At 38.6% G+C, this 22812-nt stretch overlaps 1 protein-coding gene across 4 annotated transcripts in view; it reads right to left on the reverse strand.

The window, feature by feature from the left end:
• The window catches only part of USH2A (usherin), a 419834-nt gene extending 397605 nt beyond the window's left edge, over nucleotides 1-22229 (reverse strand). For 2 of the 4 annotated variants that reach the window (XM_080585039.1, XM_080585040.1), the window contains exons 1-2: nucleotides 21032-22220; nucleotides 4892-5571 (exon numbers count right to left, since the gene is read on the reverse strand). In XM_080585039.1, coding sequence (XP_080441165.1) covers nucleotides 4892-5376 — 485 coding nt within the window. In that variant the 5' untranslated portion in view covers nucleotides 5377-5571; nucleotides 21032-22220. Of the gene's footprint in view, nucleotides 1-4891; nucleotides 5572-21031 lie in introns of all 4 variants that reach the window. The other 2 variants (XM_080585038.1, XM_080585041.1) reach the window with 2 other exon arrangements.
• Nucleotides 22230-22812: the final 583 nt, after the last annotated feature.

A 22812-nucleotide genomic window follows, 5' to 3' on the forward strand; every position in this document is an offset into this window, starting at 1 on the left:
ACAAACATATTTTCTGTCTGAATCTGCAACATGCATATTTTTAATTTATAGTGCATTCAACCCCAGTTCACTTGGAGGTGAATGGGGGCCACTTCACCTCCTCTCTTCAGGGTGTCATGAAGACCAGCACCGTGCAGTTCTCCACTGCACTTTTCTTACAAAGCTCCATAAAACTGCATCCTGTTGAAGCACTTACATTTTTCTTAGTCTAACATAGCAAAGATAATACAACCACAAAAAGGAGTATGACTGACATGTTTTGGAAATAAGTCCCTTATTTTTCTACCAAATCTGTTCAGGTAAGGCAGCAACAACAGAAGCTTCCCCTGTACTTTCCCTTTGACACAGCCTCTCTCTAACCTAATAGAACCAGAGCAAGGCCAGACAGCTGTCTGGCCACTTGCTAGTTTGTTTTTCCCCATGGAGATTTTACACCAATATCAAATATAAAAGACAAAGAATACCATCCATAACAACCCATGTTACATATCTAGCTATTCAAATACAATTAGTTTTGCCAAAGTGATCACCGTGATGCCATAGGTCCTCAGAAAGCATATAGATTACATATGCTTTGAAACAGCAATGTATTTCATTTATTAATCCAATCATTACTACAACAAAAATTATAAACTTTTGCATTCCTTTTTCAGCTGCTTGAGAAATACAGTTCCCAACTTACCCATGGAAAGCCAAATATGCTAAGACACTCTAGATTAAATTAGTGCATTAAGTCACAAGAGAAGCATATAAAATCTGTATGAGACCAGGGTTTACTTAAGACATATTTCAGAGGGGAAAAAAAACAAAACAAAACAAAACAAAAAACTTATCTACTAATAGGAGACTTCACCCTTCTTCAGTCCTCACTGCTGTACATTTAACAAAAGTATCAAAAATGCCATTCTTTAATACTGCCTTTATTCACTAATTCACATTTAAACCCAAGAGAAAGACTAATTAATTTTAACTGTTACAATTTTAGTCTACTGCAATGTTGTCGGTAAAAAACAACTTGCAAAATGCAGATGCCTATTATGTAAACCTTACTAAAAACATGTTTCTTAATATTGTGTTGGTTGGTCTTTTCAATATTTTGTTTGCCTGTAAACACACTAGTTTTGTTAGATAATAAATGTGAGGAAAGGCTCAGCTAAGTAGCAAAATATTTAGGAACTGGATTTACCCAGTTCCTGGATAAACAATAATTGGATAATCCAGTTATTTTGTTTATTTTAGTTATCTAAAGCAAACATCCCCACATTGTTTTTATCCCCAAAGGTGTCATGACTTTAAGAAGGCAAGTGACCTTGATGTACACCACTTTGAAAATTGGAAAGAACAAATGTGGATTATGATTCACTACTGAAAGAGGAAAATCAAGAGGCAGAAAACAGAGGAGGAAGGGGGGGAAAAAAAAAACGTGCTAATGTAGGTTATACAGGCATAAGCATTACTTCTGACTAGGAGCACTGTTTTCCATTCCAGTCATGATTACAGAGAGAACACACTGTTCTTTGTGAAGTTTCCAACTTCTGCTAACCTGCAATCCCACAGAGCCAATACCTGACTATGTAGTTCTTGATGGTGGGGTTGGAGGGAAAACAACCAAACCACAGAAATCTGCTTGGGTAACTCTCAACAGAAAAAATATTATATAGAATATTTCAGGGAGACAACTGATTCCCAAACATTAACTGGAGCAAATGGGAACATCTGCATAAGTTCAAAATGGGACATGTCATATCTGAAGGCAGCATCCCCCTTCAGCCTAGTTACTAATGTAAAATATCTGAATTGATATACAATAATGGATACAATTGTAGTCCTTTACATAAATAAAATTTAAACAAACAAACATCTACTGCCCACTTCCCAGTCAGGCCATTCCACCAGGCCCTTTTGTGTGTAGAAGGTCCCAGCTCCTCTCTCCCCCACCTCTGTTATTTTCTGGTCATCTAAATTTCAGTTAGCCCGGCTCATACTAAATTGATATAAGCTGCCTGTAATGACTACTCATATATGCTAAGCTTCTACTCATATCCTTATCCTATTTTATTTCCAAGGGTTATCATCATATACTATTTCCCATATTATGCTAAATTCCATGCACGGGCTTACTGCAAGCCTTTAGATTAACTGATGAGCACATGCAGTATGAGAAAAAGCATGGTAAAGAACACAGTTCAGCAAGAATAAGTTTGCTCACTCAGTGCACATAGTGCCTAAAGGGAAATAATTTTAAAGGCCGGAGATACAAATGTCAGTGTTTTCTCACTGTTCTCTTGCTTTTCTTTAAGACCTCCAATACGTGGTAACTTAAAAGCATACCTACAAATATCTATACATCTTTCCTGGAAAAACATTAACACTCCAACATAAATGCATAACACAACCTGACTTCTCTCTTTGTATGAAAATTTCTTTCCAAGCATCACGTAAGAAACCTTGGTATATAAAACTGAAGAAGAAAATCCTCAGTATCTTCAGTTAAACATGCATATTTGCTCCCTGGATTGTCACAACCTTTAAAGGGTACTCAAACTTTCAATCCTCACATCAGTCTCTCTCACTTCAACCAGCACAGTAACTTCTAGCAGAAACCCTTGCTGTTCTCTTACATGGGCACATGTCTAGCAGATACTAGTCTTTATAAGGAGGCAACTGGGATATTATACATCAGAAATTTACATTCAGCACAAAAAAGCACTTTATGGCATGTCCAAAAATGTGGGTCTGCTGTACTTAATGTAAGAGTAGGTCATCAGTAAGCAAACAAGTTTGTTAAACTTTCAACTATTCCACAGGTAAAAAAAATGGCCAGTTATGGCCGATCATCCCAGTGTGTGGTGGCAGCACAAGGACTGTTAGATGAAGGCCCAGTTCAGTGAAGTCTTTCTGATACAATAAAGGAGTCTAAAAGGTCTCACAAATAACATTCAAGAAGGATGTCTCCCCCAACAGGGACTGCGAAGTGCAGGACAACTGGCAAGTCAAACTGCTCCTACCAACCTGAAGGACTCACCATACCAGTAAAATAAAAGGAAAAACATCTCAGCTTGCTGTTAAACCACTTCTCTATTGTAGGATGCCTTCTGAGCTAAGCTTCAGTGACTATTCATGTGCAATTACTGTTTCTCCGTAATTTCTCCAGAACTGGAGTTCTGTATTCCCTTTTTTTTTTGCAAGTTAACGTGCTTTTTTTGTGGATAGTGGAAAAAAAAATCTGGACAGCAGCATATCATCCTGTCCACTCGAATAACTGTTGTCCAACTTCAATTTTCAGGACTGGATCCTATCATTGTCATTTCTACCTGTAGAATATTGGCAAACTCAAAAGGCAGAAGAATGAAGCAATCTATTACAAAAATTGAATAAAAACATTTAGCTTTTAAAGTGATCTATAAAACCCACTGAACAGGAATATGTACATTGTGTAGTTATTAACACAGCAGCAATAGAAGAGTACTGTTTTACACAAGTCCACGGATAATCAGACATTGGGAGAGTCTGGTTTCTGCATAGCACTTAATAATTTGGAACTAAGCACATACATTTCGTTGTTTCAGGATCTATGCAAGAACAGCCTATTCCACTGAAAAAAAAAAGAGTTTTCACCGATCTCACTCAACACATCACTGCAACATCTTGCTTGGAAATTAGCAGGACATTTCTGCTTCAAACTAAGCATATGCTCTGCTGAACAAGAACCTGATAGGCCTGCATATGTGTGGGCATGAACTTATGACATAAGACAACCCCAGGCACAGCCTCTCTGATGTTCAAGGTTCAAGCATTTAGAAAACACAATCTACAAAAGATGCTAGGCCAAAACTCCAGAGACAGCTTTACACACACCTTCATATGAGCTACTTTAACTAAAGCTCAAGCTGAAGTGACTTTTGCCCTCCAGATCTCATTTATTTCCCCTCAATAACCACAATTACAGCAGACTATTAATTTCACACATTTCTATTGTTTCTGATGATTTTCACACCCTTAGATGGCTTAGCATGCAAAATAAGCATCAAAATGCTACACAGAGAACATCATTATTTTAATTCTAGGGTAAGCTAAAAGCATAAGTGCAAAAACATTTCTGAGATATACTCTGAAATGTATTACAATTTGTGTGTTTCTGCATAACCAGGGCAAGGCATAGGAGGCTCTGCATTTTATGATAGATGGAACTTTTTTTTGCAGGATCTGTAATGCAGTTTTCCAAAAATCCAAGTTCTTCATTATAGTAAGGCCCAGTCAAGCTGAAAGACCACTCCAACTGTCATATTTTCTAGAAATGTGACCTGTAGGCACACAAGAGGGAACACCTAGTGAAACTTCATTAACAAAAGATTCCACTACTCAAACTGCTAAAGTAGTAATATGATCGCTAATTCAGTCAAGATTGCCCAGGTCGTCCAGAAGAAAAAAAAAAAAGATGGTCAGTCATCTATAGCTCTAAAATATTCATTTTGGGAATGAACTTCATCTGGGATTTTTCCTCATTTTTTATGAAGTAAAATTGCACTGGGAGATTCCTAAATTTTTAGGTTATTTTTTTCCATCATGAAAGAAGCAACATCCCTGACATTCTTCTAGCATCTTGTAGAAGAACAAATGTGAACTAGAAATACAAATTCAGATTTTTAAGACAAGCCATGTGTGTTATATGTAAATAGTTCCCACTGCAAGCAATGGCACTACCGAGTCAACGCTACTGAAACCAAGCCTACTCATCCTGACATTTGCAAAGACTCCAACCTAAATACAGCGTCATAGTTTCTCACTGTACCTTTTTAAAATTTTAAATAGCTTGCTAATAATGATTGTGACTGCAATGATCAATTTTTTTAAGAGCACCAGGAAAGTAAACACCTTCAGTACTACTTACATTACACCTTCTTGCTCAGGTTTCAACCATACAGTTAATGTAAACGAAGCTGTCAGCCTCAGTAAACGGGGAGTAGAGAAACAATCCTTGTGATTATGAAAAATAAAACTTGAAGCATTGCTGAAGGACCCCGGATGCAAGTCCTTTTTGTCCTCTGTGACACAGGTACTAAGGCCTTCAGGAAGAAGCAGTTTGTAGGAAGAAGGTGATGACCTGTACGGGCATTCTTGAACACAAAACCTCTGGGTGCAAGACATAATACTTTCAACAGCTACTGAGCTATGACAAAAAGTACTTCGGTCTGGCAGCCCACAGGTGGCTTGAGTTGGCACAACTGACACGTTCTTGAAAGCTCCCACATTTCCAAGTCTAGGGAAATGTCCCTGAGAGCTGACCAACACAAAGGAGTCATAGTAAGTTAAGATTAATGTTTCAATAGCATGAAACAAGACACGACACCTCAAGGAAAGAGCCCAGCAATTCATGTTTACAAAAAAGCTCCTCCTGATTAAAGCATCTGTAAATAAATAATGATGTCCATGTCGGTAGCAATGTCCTCAGGTGGTATACTTTAAGAGTTTATGTAGCGTTTCATCTCCAAAACACCAATGCAAGGACTCGGTCGCAAGGGACATCTATGTCTTCTGGCCAGCAAAATGCACATGAATGACAGCTGGAATCTGCAAACCACAGAAAACAGACACTGTCTGTAGGAAGAACGTGATGTTTCTCACCAACAGAAGCGATACCCCACTAGGAACTTAAAAGACCTGAATACTTCCTTCAACATTCAGTCAGCAGGCCAACCTGCATGCCTTGGCTAGCTCTCTAAATGAGGTGAAGTGGCCTTGGCCTGCTCGAGGCCGCACAGGTTCACGGCCACACACGGTTTAATCCAGATCCACTGTAGCACGCAAAGCAGACACACGGCTTTGTACCTTAGGGCGATGAGTGCCAAGCACTGCACCAAACCCCAGCATGCCAGCCAGGCACACTGAACGTCTTTGCTCATAGTTTCAAGCCAGTTCACAGAATTTCACGTTTAAACCCCCCGGCGCTTACCTCAGCTTTACACTGCTAGCTGTAAGCTGCTCGGCCTCATCCTGCTCAGCGTTATTTTAGGGTCACCGCTCCTCCAGCGCCCGAGCCCGCCTGCGCCCTGCCACGCCACCCAGCCCGCCGCACGCCCAGCGCCCTGCTCAGCCCTCCGCAAAGCCGCTTAACACCGCGCTCCCCATCTGTCCCGTGCGGGTCTAATGGCAGACACCCGCCCTGACATCCACCGGCAGGCACCCCGGCTGCCCATAAATAAGTGGATTTCCCGTTATTTACCGCACCCGGAGGGAGAGGCGAGGAGAGCAGTGCGGTGGCTGCCTCAGCAGCGCCACGGCCTCCCCGCCCAGCACCTACCGCCCTCTGAGGCACCAGCACCCGGGCTCCTTGCTCCCCCCGCCCGGCTCTCAGCTGTTACACACACACAGCCCTCCCCCAGGGCTTTAAAAAAAAAAAATGCTCTCGTGAAGCCGCGGCACTGCCGCTATGAAATATTTAACGCAGCCCTTGGCAGCGAGCCGCCTCCTCAGGGTGCTGGCAGCCTGAGGCAGGGTGCCCCATTTGTTGAGTTCAGCCCTTCTGAGAAAGCAATAAGTCTGTCATCTCTTCCCTCTTTTCTCTACTTTTAGGGTTGGCTAAGGGCATAAGCCTGTATTTCAGTGAATTCATACCATTTTACCAGCATTTAAAACACCACCAACCTTCACAACCTTCTGTGATGTTACAGCTCTGATGAGTTTCAGCACTTTGTCCTACCCATGCTAGGTGCACAGCCTGCATTAAACTACTAGGAGCTGCATTAAGATCCAAAGGTGCATGGGATGTGCCTACACCAACCTTTTTTGTAGGAACTTTAAAACACCCAGTGTGGTTACAGTAATAGCTTTCTTCAAAGTAAGCATAAAGAAGATACATTGTCAGGACCTTCAGACACTGACATAAACCTCGTTTCTCTTTGGTATGGCTATGCAAAGCAAAGAAATGCAAAGCTGTCATCAATAAGCTAAGCATGAGCTGCAATAGGTTGTTCATATGTATTTCTGGACAAAGAAGCTCCAACTAATAGAGCCCCATAGCACCTATAAGTTTTATTTTTATTATAGGAGTTGTATGAGCTTCTACGTGACTAGTATCTTTCCTGACCATTTCATTGAAATAGCCTCCAGTAAATAATCACCTTAGCATGCTTGGACTTCTGGAAACTACAGTGTCAAAACTCTTCAGCAACATAAACAACTGATAAGAAATGTTCCTGTCTTAATTTCTAACGTACTTTAACAAGTCCTTCCTCCTACATCAAGCAAGTTCCTCAATCATTCCTGGAACATCTGTGTTAATACAGGTTTTTTTCCTAAAAAAGTCAAAAGTCTTTTTTAGGACTTTTTAAGTCAAAAGATAAATAGGAATTCCTAATAAAGTCACTTTGTAGAGTTTTCATGTTTTGGTCATCATTAAATATCATAGTCCTCCGGTCAAAATTATCTTACCTAAAATATTCAGATATATATTAAAAAAACACACTGGTCACCACAAAAGGGATGCGGGGGCGGGGGGGAGGAAGGAAGACACTTGTGTGAGGCATGGTGCAACATCACAGCACATGAAGTACCACATTAACATCTTAGTCTGCCATGATATTATTAACAATATAATGGAAAGAACATTTGCACATCAATAATAAAACAGATATTTTAGAACACAAAGGAAAGGAGGAAGACTGGAAAGGATGGAAAACAATGTAGTAATAAAATCACTGAATGGTTTGGAGTTGGAAGGGACCTTAAAGTTTAGTTCCAACCCCCCTGCCATGGACAGGGAAACCTCCCAGTATATCGGGTTACCCAAAGCCCCCTCCAACTTGGTCTTGAACACTTCCAGGGATGGGGCATCTATAATTTCTCTGGGCAACCTGTTCCAGTGCCTCACCATCTTCACAGTAAAAAACTGAATGAAGAGTTTCAAGAATTTCCTCCTAATGACTGATCTAAGTCCCTCAGCATCTCTCCTGTGGACCCCCTTCAGGTACAGGAAGGCCACTAAGAGGTCTTCTCATCACAATCCCTCTTGAATAATATTTTAATTAGTAGGGAACAAAGTCATGACAACTAATAGCCATAAGTTTTGCCTTCTGCTGATAAATGTTTTGAAAAACTGAAGAATTCTTTGGTATATCCAAGGACTGTTTCATTTTTGCAAATACTTTATACCAATATTCTCTTGCATGTGTGCAGTGTTGACCAGTCACCTGTTAACTGTTTTGGGTATTTTGTGAAGTGACGTATGTAGACTAACCCACACAGCACAACTTTCAAAGATTAGGCTCAAGCATACAATTCAAAATTCGCTTTCAGTGAATATTCATAAAGATTGGTTTTTATGAGTGCTTTTTCTCATAAAACTATACCATTTGAATATTTGCAGGAAATTAACATAAAAGATCCATTTGCATAGCCAAGTCAATATTTATTTCAAATTTAACTGTCTAGCAAAATTATTTTTTCCAATATTTTGCAAGTAATAATAAAACTACAGTACAAGTACATTTTAATAGCTGGAGGGGAGTTGATCATAACAACCCAGAAATAATTAACAACTTATGTTTTAAAGGGGAGGAAATTCTGTATAAGCCAGTGAAATAAATATTAGAGTAAAATTTTCTGAAAGCACAGGAGGAGGTGGCAAGTATTTTATAGAGCTGTTAAGAGCCTTTTAACAGCTTTAGAAGTACAGTACATCACATAGCTTATTTTAGCACCAAAACTTTCTTTGTTACTAGAACAGCAGAAATAAAGTAATCTTCTAGGCAACAAGTTTTACAGGCTTCTTTCTCTTGAAAATAATGAGCTAGACTGTGCATCTCCACACAGTAAATCCAGTGAAAGGAAACCTCTGCAAGGACTGCTTTACAGATAACTTTCTTTTGTATGACCGCAATGGACTGCCTAAGCACGAAGGGCCATCCTATACAGCTGAAGCACTTGGGATCTAATAATTGACCTTTCTTCTCCCCACAAATTCCTTCTATCCCAACATACAGTAAATATTTACATTTTAATTATTCACTAACAGTGATTCTGGGAGTGTACAACACTCACTTTTTCTGAGACTCACCAGAAAATACATCCTTTTACAATAACTATTTTGTGTACCCTCCCAAATCCATTAATCCTCCACTACTGAACATCCAACCATGTATTCCCCACAACCCTTCTCTCATTTTTAAAAGCATCTCCAAGCAATTCACTGCCCTACTGTAACCTTTGCCCTGTTCCCCAAATCAGCCAGTTACCTACATCTGTAAACCAATTTTGTTTCCTCCACAGCTTTTCCCCACCCAAGCCACCATATGCCTTTCTACTGTTTTCAAGCACAGGTAATGTCTACATAACACCTTCTTCCCTAATGCCTGTTCTCTACACAACATTTTCTAATCCATCCTCTGGCCTCCAACCCTTTCATTACATCATCTGTACCTAATCAATTTTGTTTTCATCAACTGATTATCAACACCTTCTGAAGACTTTCAGTCAAATCACTGCTCCTATCCTTCATTTTCCTTTAAACCTTCTTTAATTCTCTATTCCATAGCTGCTTTACCAGGCAGCCCCTTCCATCCTCTTCTGCCCTTATCATTAAGCAACAAGCATACTGCTCAACCTTGAGCATTCAACTCTCACATCTCTTGCCCCAAGCCTTCTTTCAGCAAAACATGATTCCACATCTTCTGCCAAATTTTCATTCCATTCTAGCTCTGCACTTCCTCCCCTTCTCCCTGTATGGGCTCAGTTACAGTCAATGTCTTCAGCACAGCCCCCAGGGAACAGCAGAGCAGCCAGACTGCTCCCTCCCATTAGGAGAAGTGGTGAAAAAACCAGCAAAAATTCTATGAAGAAACTTGCACTTGAAACCTGACAGAAGTGACAGCCCCCATTTCAACTGTCAGATTCATCAAAAGATGTATTTATTCTGAAAATTCTTTACTTATTTTCAGAAATAATAAAATTGATTTCCAGTGCTTTCTTAAAAAAAGAAAATGACACTGAGTTAGCATATTCATGTTGATAAACTGGAAATTTACATCTGGATTTGTCCCAGAGTTTCATAGTTACATGGTTTTCTGAAGACAGATGAACCAGGTATGAGAATGAGGACTGCACTGTACGGTATAAGCATAATCATTTCTTCCCTGAATGTGTTCAAATTCTGCTTTTTCTTCCTAAAAAGATGTTTCACAGTTCTCATAACTCTTCCCTTGGCTTTATCATCTCTTTTGCCTAACAACCTGTACTTGGAGAGGGAATCTTCATCAGGAAGTGTAGTGATAGGACAAAGGGTCATGGCTTTAATTTTTTTTAAAAAGGTAGGTTTAGATAAGATACAAGGAAGAAATTCTTTTCTATAAGGGTTCTGAGGCACTTGAACAGGTTGCCCAGAGAAGCTGTGGATGCCCCATCCTTGGAAGTGTTCAAGGCGAGGTTGGATGGGGCTTTGGGCAGCCATGGCAGGGGGTTTGGAACCAGATGGTCTTTAAGATCCCCTCCAACCCAAACCATTCTGTGATACTACGATTCCTTTTCTCCTTCAGCTTCCGAACTCACTTCACAGCCCCTCCTGCTGCATCTTACAAGCACTACAGTAAATTCACTTATTTATCATACCCAAGGATATGCTTCTTCCCCAGCCTATTCATCCTATTTGCTTCTGTAAGGATCTTACCCCTTTCTATTCAGATCAGCTCTTCTACCAGCATCAAATCCTTCAAACTTTTATCTTCTGCCCTCAGAACCCTTATTTCCCATTAGGGTCTTCTGCTTTTCTACACATACCTCTCCTCACAGCACACTGTCCTCACCAGTTCTCCCCTCTTTTGTTTTCCCTGTTTCCTTAAACAGCTTCCCTTCCCTGGGATTTTGCACCCTGAAATTGCCCTGAAATTGCCTCAGATTAAGAGTTCTGTGGTAAGCCCTCAAGTGCTCTCCATCTTCTGTAAGTCTTAAGGGATAGACATGGAAGAAAAACTCCAGAGCTGTGACACTTATTGGTGTGCTTTGCCTTGCAGCTGGGGAAGTAGACCTAGTAAGGGCAGGTTAGAGCCTTCACCAGCTACAGGGTAGAGTTACACAGCCCCTCTTGGCTGTACAGGACACATTCAAGATCTCCCCATGTGGGAGCAGCAATTAAACCCTTCCTGCTGCACCAGTGAGACCTGTGATGACCAGAAAGAGCAATGGACACATGGGAGGATCTGCCCTGTCTCCCCATGTGCCCCCCTCTGGGAGGAACTAAGAAACAACCATGTTGGTCATAGGCCTGTTTTCTTCCCTTCCTCCTAGCCCATTACAGCTCACCTGTGCCAGCACACTGCAATATTGAGTTCTCAAGCAAGTTTTCCTTTTGAATGATTTTCAGCAATCAAATCCGACTTGCTCCCCAAGCACTGAAAGCTCAGGGCTGCCTTGGGAGCATAGTTCAGCTGACTTCATGTCCCCTCTCCACTTCAAATCAACATGGAGCAAGAACTGAACCGTCAGTGCAATTTTGCTCCTAAGTTTCCCTGTTTTATACGTGCCGTCTTTCAAATGCATTCAGTGCCTGTAGAAGCCACATGCTTTTCTTTAAAGTAGCAATTCCTGTGCTCCTGGCACTTTACTTCAAGAGTCATTTTAAAAGTGTGTTGCATTTAAAGAGACAGTGGTCTCCCTAGAGCCACTGAGTTAAGCTCGTTACATTTTCACCTGTAAGTGAAGCGCATTAACATTATTCATCATCTTAACTCTCAGCTGTTCATTATTCCCAGTTATCATCCACAGGTATTACTTCTGCTATAACAGCATACACATTGTTGCATCAAGTAATTCCGTGCACTTACTCTATACTGTAAATTCTGAGGAGCATTAGCATCCACTGTAGGATTATGTGCTTCTATAGAATTGTAGGGTAAGTATAGGCTAGTTTAAAACAAATAAATGGACATCCTTCTCATAATAAAATTCAGATGTTAGATTAAGGGAAGCTATCTGAAGAGGAAAGAAAACAGTGAGAAAATACAAATTCTAATCAGATCTCAGAAGTAACTGTGCATGTCTGTGTTTTAGTTTCCTTATCTGCAAGTTGATAAGATGGATATTCAGTTCAGCAAAGCACTATGAGAAGTGCAGGAAAACACAAAATAACAAAGAATTACTAAGTGCAGAAAAATTTCTGAACTTAACCTATCAAATCTTTTTCCTGAAGTTCAAGAAAATACTTGATTTAGTAGCTCAGACTAGATTTACTTAACAAAAAGATCTACTGTTAAAAGACAAAAAACTTTATGATAGCTGTATCCTCCAACAGACTCAGCCCAGAAATGATGGAGGCCAGTCAATAATTAATATCCTGCGGCAAAACAAAGTAATAGCAAGAACGTATATCTATATAAAACTTTCCTATATGATCAACTAAAATAAAAATGGTATCAATAACAGGAAAATACAATCTAATAGTCACAGCAATGAATCATGGATTTGCATATCCACTGGTGAATATGATCTGAAGGAGAAAGACTAGGAAGTCCTCTAAAACACGGTACTAAAGCACAGTAAGAGAAGTACAATGGTGACTGTAGAAGTACTTTTGGTTTTCTCCACAAAGCTGTCAGTGGAGTAGCTCTTAGAGGAAACGTTGATTTAACCTCATTTTAATTTAATCATAAACGCAAATCTAGAAAACATGATAAGCAAGTCCAGTGGGAGATAAGGACACAGCACAGGAAGTATGTTAGTACAGTCAGAAAGAGAAGGTACAGCTAGATGTTGCAGCAGAGCCAATCTAACAGTTCACTGCTGCCCAAATGGGCAGTCCCACTCCACCCAGAAGATTTAGCAGATTGAATCCACTCACCAAGGAGTCAAGTGAGTGCCAAAATTGGGTAGAATGGTATTACAAAGATGATCACCCATTCTAACCACAGCAAGCTTTTAAATAGTCTCAGTCTGCCTCAAGGAAACATCCCAAATTCTGTATTTTTTTTTTTGATTTTTAAAGTCTCCTTCCAAGGCCAGAATTAGTAATAATTTTTGAACCAGTTTCACAGACTAAGGCACGATTTTTAGGACATTATGCTTCATCCTGTCTTTGTCCTTCCCAGGAGCTGTAGAAGGAAAGAGGCCTCAGAGAGTTTTAAGTTTCTACAGGCCACTAAAAATTAGTAGCTAAGTCAAAGCATGATAACAAAATTTGTTATACTGCTGTTGGAGAAGGAGGCAGAACTCAGTTACGATACATTTTTCAGCAATACCCAGCCCATCTGTAATTACACACATCTCCTTGACAAGACACAGCACATGATGTCCGGGACCTTAACGGATATGTCAGAAGACAGAGGAACAGGGACAGAGTGAGTGCGTAAGAGAAATAGGACATCAGTAGGAAACAGGAAAAAAAGAGGAAAAAAGGCAAAAGTGTTCCATTTGTTTTGTGGGAGTCAGAACTACTTAACACCATTATCACTATTGTCATGATCATCCTAATGAATATGCAGAAGTGCCAGTGTAATTTTCAGGAGTATGCAAAAAATGCAAACAATTTGGTACAGCCTCAGTCCAATTTAGTAATCCTTGAACTCTGAGGAAAGGTAAATGCTAATATCCTAGTTTCCTAAAGGGAAATGGAATAAACTGTATGTACATCAATATGCTCAAACCGATGCATGTGAAGACTGAGCAAAGTACTGCTTTAGTTGTATCAAAATAGCTGAACCAATGAAGCCAATGCTTATAGAGAAGGTTTAAATAACAGTCAATGATCTCTTGTACTTTGCACATAATTTTTATTAAATATATGTATATATTTTAATCAAGCTCATTAGATTAATTCAATTTTTACAAATTTTATACATTTTTCTTGAGAATTGGTCCCACAGCAATGAAAACCATCAGTCTCAAGTGAGAGGTGCTAAATAGCTAGGGGTTTCTATAGCCTCAGCTACACATCTGTAGTCTTAGACAGGGACTGGACAGAGAAGTCTCATCCCATTATGACAGACTGCAAAGGAAAGTGACAGCTGAATTCACAGGAAAAGCCTCAAGACCAATGAGGACACATGACTTGGCTTGGGCCCAAGCAACAGCGTTGAGGCTTAAATCCTCTCATTCAAGGACACCTTGACAAAGACCACACAAATGTCTCTGTGCCTTTCAGCATTTGAATATTTAGGATAAAGAGAAGTATTTATCATTATCTTCAACACAATTAGTGTTAACTTTTATAAATTTTACCAAGTAACATTAAAGATACCAGCATTATAGCTGCATAACATAAATATAACAGAATAAATGAGAAAGTAGCATTGTACTACAGTCAGGGTCAAAATGACTATTAATCAATCATCTGCATAAAGTGTTCAATTCAGTTCCCAGTGACTAAAATAGAATCCAAAATTCCTTTGCATATACCTTGCTTCTGATGAAATTAATTTACAGAAGAATGCAATTATTTTTCAATTAATCTTTACAAATTTGCAGAGAACTAATTCTTGAACAAGAAACAGAAGCATCCACTTTAAAGTTTAAGACTTGCTAAAAATTAACTCAGCCCTACAAACATGATTGATACATGCTTCCTTGTTTTTTTCTAAGCATTTTCCTGTACATTCAGCCTTTTGACACTTTCCTATGCCATAGAATTTTTAAACAATTAAAATGATTTTCAGTTTTTAAAATGATTTTACTTTGAAATTTGTCCAGCTCTCAGCATATCAATTCAGTGTTGCCAGAGCTAGAAAAATTAACAAGTTCTTCAGAATACTCATGCATAAGGCACTGTATTTAGAAGAAAGCAAAACATAATGACTTCAGTAGTCCACCCTAGAATTCTGCTATTATGAATGACAAATAACTGCTGATATTAATTTCTAGCTTGAGCTAGAGATAATATTAAATTGTATTTAAATAATCTATTATGTATACTTTTTAGATACAGTTCAGTTTATAAGCTTGTTCACAAAGATCTGTCCTAGCTGCAGCTCTGATCTTGCCAGCCACCCTACAAGGACTGAACTTTGGTCTTCTGTTGAGGCTTACTAAATTTTCAGGAGAGACAGTAAGTGACATTGAGGTTCAAATGAAGAGATGACATGTTGGGGACTTCTTACCTTTGGCAGTTCATTATTTGTCAGTGTACAGTGGATCATCTACATCTCATCATTACTAGTGTTCTGGGATTTTTACTCTTAAAAAAAAATAGGTGAATAAATTAGTGAATAAATTCACTTAAGAGAAACTTAATCAAAGCTTGTTGGCAGTTTTTAATCCTCTTGAACCAGCTTGGCTCCAGGTACAATTATTTCGAACTTATATTTTCAACCAAAAATAAAGATGTAAAGCTATTTTAAAACACTTTTTTCTCCTTTTTGGTGAATGCAAAGAAAAATGTTGGTAATACAAAAAGACATTTAGTTATTAGCGAAAGCATGGGTAACTACTAGAGTTTAACCAATGTCCAGCAAAAGTAAGACTTCACTGCCATTATGCACAGAGCATTAGATTGTTCTTCTAATGGTCGCTGCTAACTATAGGACAGTCTAAGGCCACCCCTCTTACAGTTCTGGCAAGATCATTTCGAAATCACATTTGCCATCATGAAATGTGTCATTAACTTGCTGTACAGATCTAAGAAAATATACTACCAATCCAATATAACTTGCATAATAAAGTTAAAATTTGTCATAATCAGTTTATTTTACACAACGTGGTGTTGTTTGCCTGGATATCCAAAAAAAAAAAAAAAGAAATTTTGGCCTGAAACAACTGCCATTCACAGTTCAGTATTACAGATGTGTCCCAACTTCAATCAAGTTATTTATATGAGGCTGAAAATCTGTCAAAATTCTTGCTCAGAAGAACAGGAGAACATAAAATTGACATCAATAGCTGTAGCAGTTCTATAGACATTTTGATTCAGAAGTCATGATCCAAGAAGACATGTTTGGGCTCAGAAATCTTAAAACGATGTGGAATCTGGGGAGCTGACTCAAGTCTTAAAGGTTTCAGGAGGCAGTCCACGATATTAACACAGTACCTCCAGTTCACACAAATCAGGACAACACAGACAACCCAGCAGGAGTTGTTTGATTTTTCTTATTTCAACTACTGAACTGTAGTGTTTAGTGTCAAAGTAAAATTACATGTACAGTCAGAGATGTGTTCTTTCTCTTGACAGATTCACAAATTAGTGCGATAGCCACTGAAGGCAGAAATGGCCAAACAACTAAGACCAGAATCAGCTGCTGATGGAAGTTTCAGCTTTTTTATTAGTCAAATATGTATGACTCTTCTCACCTTCCATGTGCTGACCTATAGGAGATACTGTTCCTGCACAGAAAACTTCAGTTTGAAATTTATTCCTGCTGTATAATGCTGAAGTGCAACCCACTTCCATAAAGTGGATTGATAATGTTTTCTGGGCATCTTCTTACAGAAAGAATAAATAGAAGTGTACTGGAGTGAAGTGCCTGCTCCCCCCAAAGCCGATAACACATTTTGTCATACACTTCTCCCAGTATCAGGCCTGGCCTCTCTCTCCTTAGCCTCTGGAAAGAAACATTTACTTTTGCCAGTGCTCCTGTGCTCCTTCATATCTGAAGGAGGATGAAACCTCCTTGTACACAAACAAAATTAAAAAGGAACCAACAAGATACAGTGCCTTGTCTTCTCCCTGTTCCATTCACTAACTCCCAGTCTTTTTATTTTGAGCATTTTCTTTAAAGAATTGTTTGTAGAAAGTGCCTGCTAGTCTTCAGTGTTCATAACCAACATGTCAATCTCTTGTAGTCAAGAACTGTGATTCTTCTCCCTGCCATGTAAAGTTCCTGAGGGTGTCTACTGATACATTAGGCAAGCCTGAACTAAACCACCGAGAGCAACACATAAAAAGAGCAGAAATAACATGAGGAGCAGGGGCTTGAGGGTGTTTGTTTCATATGAGGCCATGAAGCCATATATTCCTGACTCTAAAAAGCGTATGCAAAACACTACTAGTTTGATAAGTAGGACACATTTATACAAATATGAATAAAACACTGAGCAACACAAAATTGACTGGAACCTGTTTGATATGTTAGCCCACAACGACAGCTGACAGTAGCAATAGAGAACTTCAAAGATGCTGAAAACCTTCCTTTTGAAGCTGCCAAGCTTAGCAATAGCTTTATTATATAAACTGTCTCCTACCCCAAGAAAAAAGTGCACATATTGAAAGCTTATTGACTGTACTGCAAATGAATACGGACCTAGAATATTCACGGATAGTTTGCCAAAATGCTTTAGCCCTGATATAGAAGGCTGATCTCTGTATAACTAACTCAATCCATGTTTTCTCAGCCTTTTACTTCTCTTTTGAAAGCCAACAAGGGGAAACAAGTAACAAAAGGTTTTATGATGAGCAGATCTGCTCAGTGGAAATGACTTTATTTGAATACTTGTTTTGCCTCCCTTACTGAGGTATCTTAACTGAGTCAATTTACCTTTGTACAAGTACCACACAGATCACCAAATCAAACTGGATCAGGATGAACCAGAGGACAAGAAATGAAATATTTGCATCATCTAGCATCAAAAACTTTCCAAAAATGCATGCGTAGGACTGTAGTAATAAACTCATATATTCCTTTCCTACTTGAGCTTAAATATTAAGCATACTGGTATTTACCAGTACCCTAATTCATAAGGGGAGAATGTTAAGAACTGTGGAATAAGCCTCAACTGAGTGACCGGAGTTGGGTGAGGTTATAAAAGTTAAATACATGATGAATAGTTTTATATGCCTTTTGTTCTGAGTTCAGATATAGGGGCTCTCCTGAGGGGTAATTTAGTCCACCTAAATTAGGTTCCTTTTGAGAAGAGTCCAGGGAAGAAGCCAAGCTGCTGCGTCTGGTCCTGACCGACTCTCTTCTGAGATCTGTATCTTGATTTCCTCACATGAATACTGATTTGTCAGAGGTATATTTTAATCATATATATGTTCTAAAACCCTATACCTGCATGAGGTTACCTTGTTCTCTGAATCAAACACACAATTCTTTACTGCATTTTATGTTTAGAAGTTTAATACTGTAATAAATATTAAGAAATTTAGCCAACTATCTGAGACAAAGATAGCTAATTTCTATTAACTTTGGACTACATAGAAACAATACTTAGCTACAATATATTTTCTCCTTCCACAACTGAGTAATTTATCATAGAATCTTAAATAATACGAATTTTGGAAATTCCTAATTTAAAACTTATTTTGAATAGTTACAGACTAGCTCTTCAACTAGCATAAAGACAGCACAGCATTACTATTCTCACCAAATCATGTAAACCATATCTGTTGGCTTTGAAGGCTCCTACTGACTCAAATCACAGCTGAAGATGTAGCCCACAATTTAAAATCCACTGAAAAACATTAAAGCCTTCAAACTTGATATTTGCTTGTGTTCATGCTATAAAGCTCAATGACTATAATAGTCATGGAAAATTAACACTGAAGGGGCACAAACTAATTTAGAATGAATTTGTTTTAAACATGGATGAAGACAATTCATTTGCCTGATTGCCTAGAGAAATGAAGTTTTGAATGATGAAATTGAGGCCAGCTGTTGAGAGAAAGGGAAACTCAGATAAAACTGGAGAAATATAAGGGTGAAGACAGGAGTCAGCAATGTGGAGAAAACTGTCCCATTTTTATATGGAAGAAGTCAAGAAAGTTCTTATAAAGAACTGTAAATTAAGTTACTAGAAATTTTCAGCATAAAAAGTCAGTGTGGATAAATTATTTTTAAAAATCTAGTTATGCTTCTGCTTCTTAACTACTTAGCAATCTTTCAACTAGACTATCAAAACATTGTTTTTGTTTGGTTTTGTTTTTTTTTTTTTCCTCCATGTTTTTAATTTGCTGCTGGAACCAGATGTATTCAGCCTCTGTGCAGTGACCAGTCAGACACCAGGAGACTCCATCTCAGCACCCACACCCTTCTAAGAGGACTTTGTTTGCATGTAGATTGGTCATGTTATCAGTTCTCTTCTAGATCTTGAGCTTTACCACACATGAATCAGTTCAGGTCTGTTACATATCTTAGAGAAATTGGAGTTGGCTGGCCAGCTATCTGCAACAATAGGAACTGTCTGAGGAACTCAGCTTCCTTTTTTGCAGTCTGCATTTACACAAAGCCCATCAAATTGGCTGTGGTCATTATGAGCTTCTAATTAAACCTTTCTAAAGACAAGGTCACAGACAATTAAAAGGAGAAAAAAGCTTAGCAAAAGCTCGAGCTACCGGAAGCTTGCTTTTGAAAACCCTCAAATACCACAGAGCTTTTAAAACAAAAGCAGAGGCAAGATGCACTCTGCATTAAGATAGCCTCTTCCAAGTTGGCGTATACAGTACGTGCTTCAGATACATTTTTCCCAAAACAAAAATCTTGCAGGAGATCTATTGTTAGCTTTCAAATAGATGTACAAGTCAACGACATTTTGGTGAAATATATATATATATATTTGAAAGAATACTCATCCACTAAGGCATACCAGAACCATAAGGCAGTTGTTTTATATAGTGACACTCAGCACAAGCCGGCTGCAATCGAAGAAGACACTTGATACTTTGGTTTGCAAGACAACCTGAAAACACAATGCCTGACTAACATATGAAACAGTACCTTAAATCCTGAATAATGACTTAAGGAATAAAACAGCAAAATAAAATTATGCAGAGGTTAATCACCAGATGGGAGACGAGCATCCACACTTAGCAGCTAACATCATGAGGAAATCTGAAGGCCAATATGTGCAGACACTACAGCAGATAAGGTAGCAGCAAGTAATCCTCACAATGAGATAATACAGCTTTCTCATATCATTATGATTTGAAAAATATAGTAACTTCATTTGAAATATCAAAATCTAGTCAGCATAAGCTATAATATTAATATGGTGAGTAAAGAGAATAAATAGTTTCATCCTATTTAATCATAAATTTGGTTTAATGACCTTTATCTGATTATATGAGCAGCCCAAGCAACAATATTAAATAAATAAATAGAATATTAAAAGATTTTTAGCAGATAAGCTGCTTGGAAATATCCAAATTAAATGCAGTTTGGGGAGGGGGGCCATGCTTAATGGTATATACATATTCACAATTCAGATGACTGCACAGGTGCTCCAGCTGAGCCCCAAGCCCATTGCTGAAATCCTGTGAGAAACCTCTCAGTGGCATCCTACTGGGAACTAAAGGATTTTTCAGGTGAGATACTAGTTTGACCCTTAGTCAGCTTTCTCTTGTGAGAAAAGCCTTATAACTCAAGGTATTCTTCTTTTCCTCTATACACAATATAATTATACAGTTTCCTAATGTGCTTGAACTTAAGAACAACGAAAAAAATCAAAGCTGTGTTCTTAAGCTTGTATTAAATAGTAAACAATGTGCTTCTTTTCCCAGGCAGAAGCACATTACTTCACACACACCATGTCCAAAGAGTCCCATATATATATATTTTCTCAGCAATAGTACCAGCATGAAAGTACCACAGTTCCTTCAATTTTCTCCCCTCTTTACTTTTGTTCCCACCCTTCATTTTCTTAGCTGTGTGCAGTTACACCTTGACTTTTTTTTAAAAAAAAATAATAAAAAAAAGCAAAATAACTTCCCAAGCACCACATTAAGCTCCATTGACATATCTGAGCAGGCAAAACACTGAAGTCAGTACTTCTACAAAAGACAGACCTTCACCATAAGTCAAGGTGCCTGCTAGCTTTCTAAACAGGCTTGATTAGTAAAACAAAAATATATTATATATAAGTTCTCAAATGCAAGTGTTATCCCAGAATGACACTGGCTGTATGATCAAGACAGATAGTGTTTTATCCTGGCTTACAGATATATTTGCATCTAGAGTTCAAAATGAATATTTTATCCCATTGGCAAGTATAGAATCCATTTCTTAATGGGAAAAGAAAGTTGCATCATTGGGTCTACCTTTGTCAAAGATTTATATCTCAGATACAGCAGAAAATAAAATATTGGAGACAAATAAGTGATCCTTAATATGGGCTAAAACAATACCTTTGACTGACATTGTATCCTTGCAACTTTTCCAAGTCTAAATACTCTACAGGTGAGTACTCCACCTTGAATCTTTCCCAGATCCCTGAACTTAAGTTTCCACTCTTGGAGAACTACCTACTCAGATCAAAACAGGGAAAGCAACTTCTTTCCTCACCAGCTGGTGATTTTCTAGAAGAGCAGAACCAATAAGCACTGCTGAGGCCTCCTAGCAGAGCTCAGCTGGGTGTGCTCAGGAGTAACTATTCTGTTAGAAAAGACCATCACCCTCCCCACCCCTACACTCTCATCCCCAATGGGACACTCATCCTCCACTGTCCCCTAAGAGGTGCTCAGCTGAGGTTCATAATTTGCTAGATACATATCTAATTTAAGACCAAATACAAGCCTATATAAGAGAGTATGTGACAGGTGCGTGGTATTTTGCTGAAGAATTTTTGCTTTAATTGTAGCAATAGGTTTCTGGTAGCAGAATATCTATATCGAAGGCTCAGTCTTACACAGCACAAAACATTATCTATGCAGTAAGAACCAGAAAGCATTATGTATTTCATTATACATTTAATCTTGAAGTATCATATTAAAAATTGAACATCCTCACATTTATGTAGAATAAGGAAAAATCAGTTCTCATACAGAAAAACGAAACCCAGACTTCTACGGAAAAGCATCCCCCTGCCCTCCTTTCTCATCAATATCCCTCACTTGCCCTTCCATATCTCTTAAGTCACCCTGACCATAACTTCAGCCTCCTTCCTTGGCTTTTACAGGCAGTTTCTCTGAAACATCTTGCCCACCAATTGCCAGTCAACAAGCCAAAGAAATCAACGCAGAGCTTCACACTTCCTGTCAGAGAAGACAGTAATTTGAGCTTTTCCTTCTGGCTGTTAAATATAATGAAACTTGTCAGAAGTATTTCCAAGATTTCTACCCTCTTCTGTTCCCCCTGCCAGTGGGGGGACACTGGCTTATGAGAGTAGATGGAAACTGGCACTGTCTTAAGCCTTATAGTTTAAGGCAGCCAAGTTTGATTCTTACATACACTGCAAGAGCAGATGTTGAATGCTTTCTAGCCTTTGTGGCCTAGTGAATGTATTTGTTTGGGGAAAATATAAATGACAAATTGACTTTTAGATTAATGGCTACCACATTGGTAATGTACAAATCACTTTTAGCAGCCAATATTAACTTGGTAAAGAGAAGCTTGCTAACTGCTCTTTAATTAAGTACACTTAATGACCATAAGGGGATTAGTAGTCTTGTCTGATAATCAATAAGCATGGCAAGATTGCTGCCCCATAGACAGGGGCTAGAGAACAAAATTAATCTCTGCAGATTAGTTCAACTTGGTTTGTTTACTAAGACTGTTTCAAAATTACTTTGGTTTAATGTGTTCATAAAATAAAAACATTTTACAAAATATTTTTTCTCATTTAGCCAGTGTTAAAATGGCACGTGTACTTGCTAAGAAAACACCATCTTGGGCAGTAGTTAGTGCATATCAGTTCAGAAGAAATTAAAAAAAGATGAATACCCATGTTGCAGTCTCCAGAGAAAGCCAGAGACTAAAGCAAATTACAAGGAACACAGTGCCTAGAAGACCTGGAGTGAAATGTCCCCACAAAACCACTCCCAGGAACAGGGGAACTCATCATTGCTACTGCCTGAAGCCCCTGACCTGCATTGCCTTCATCTGCTTGCACATGGGTTTCCCTTTCACTTCTTGTTCAAGTTGAGGCCATTACAGAGGGCTATGAACAGCCATGGGAGAACCTGATCAA

This window comes from Anser brachyrhynchus, assembly GCF_964034855.1.
Source record: "Anser brachyrhynchus genome assembly, chromosome: 3".
NCBI classification, from domain to species: domain Eukaryota; kingdom Metazoa; phylum Chordata; class Aves; order Anseriformes; family Anatidae; genus Anser; species Anser brachyrhynchus.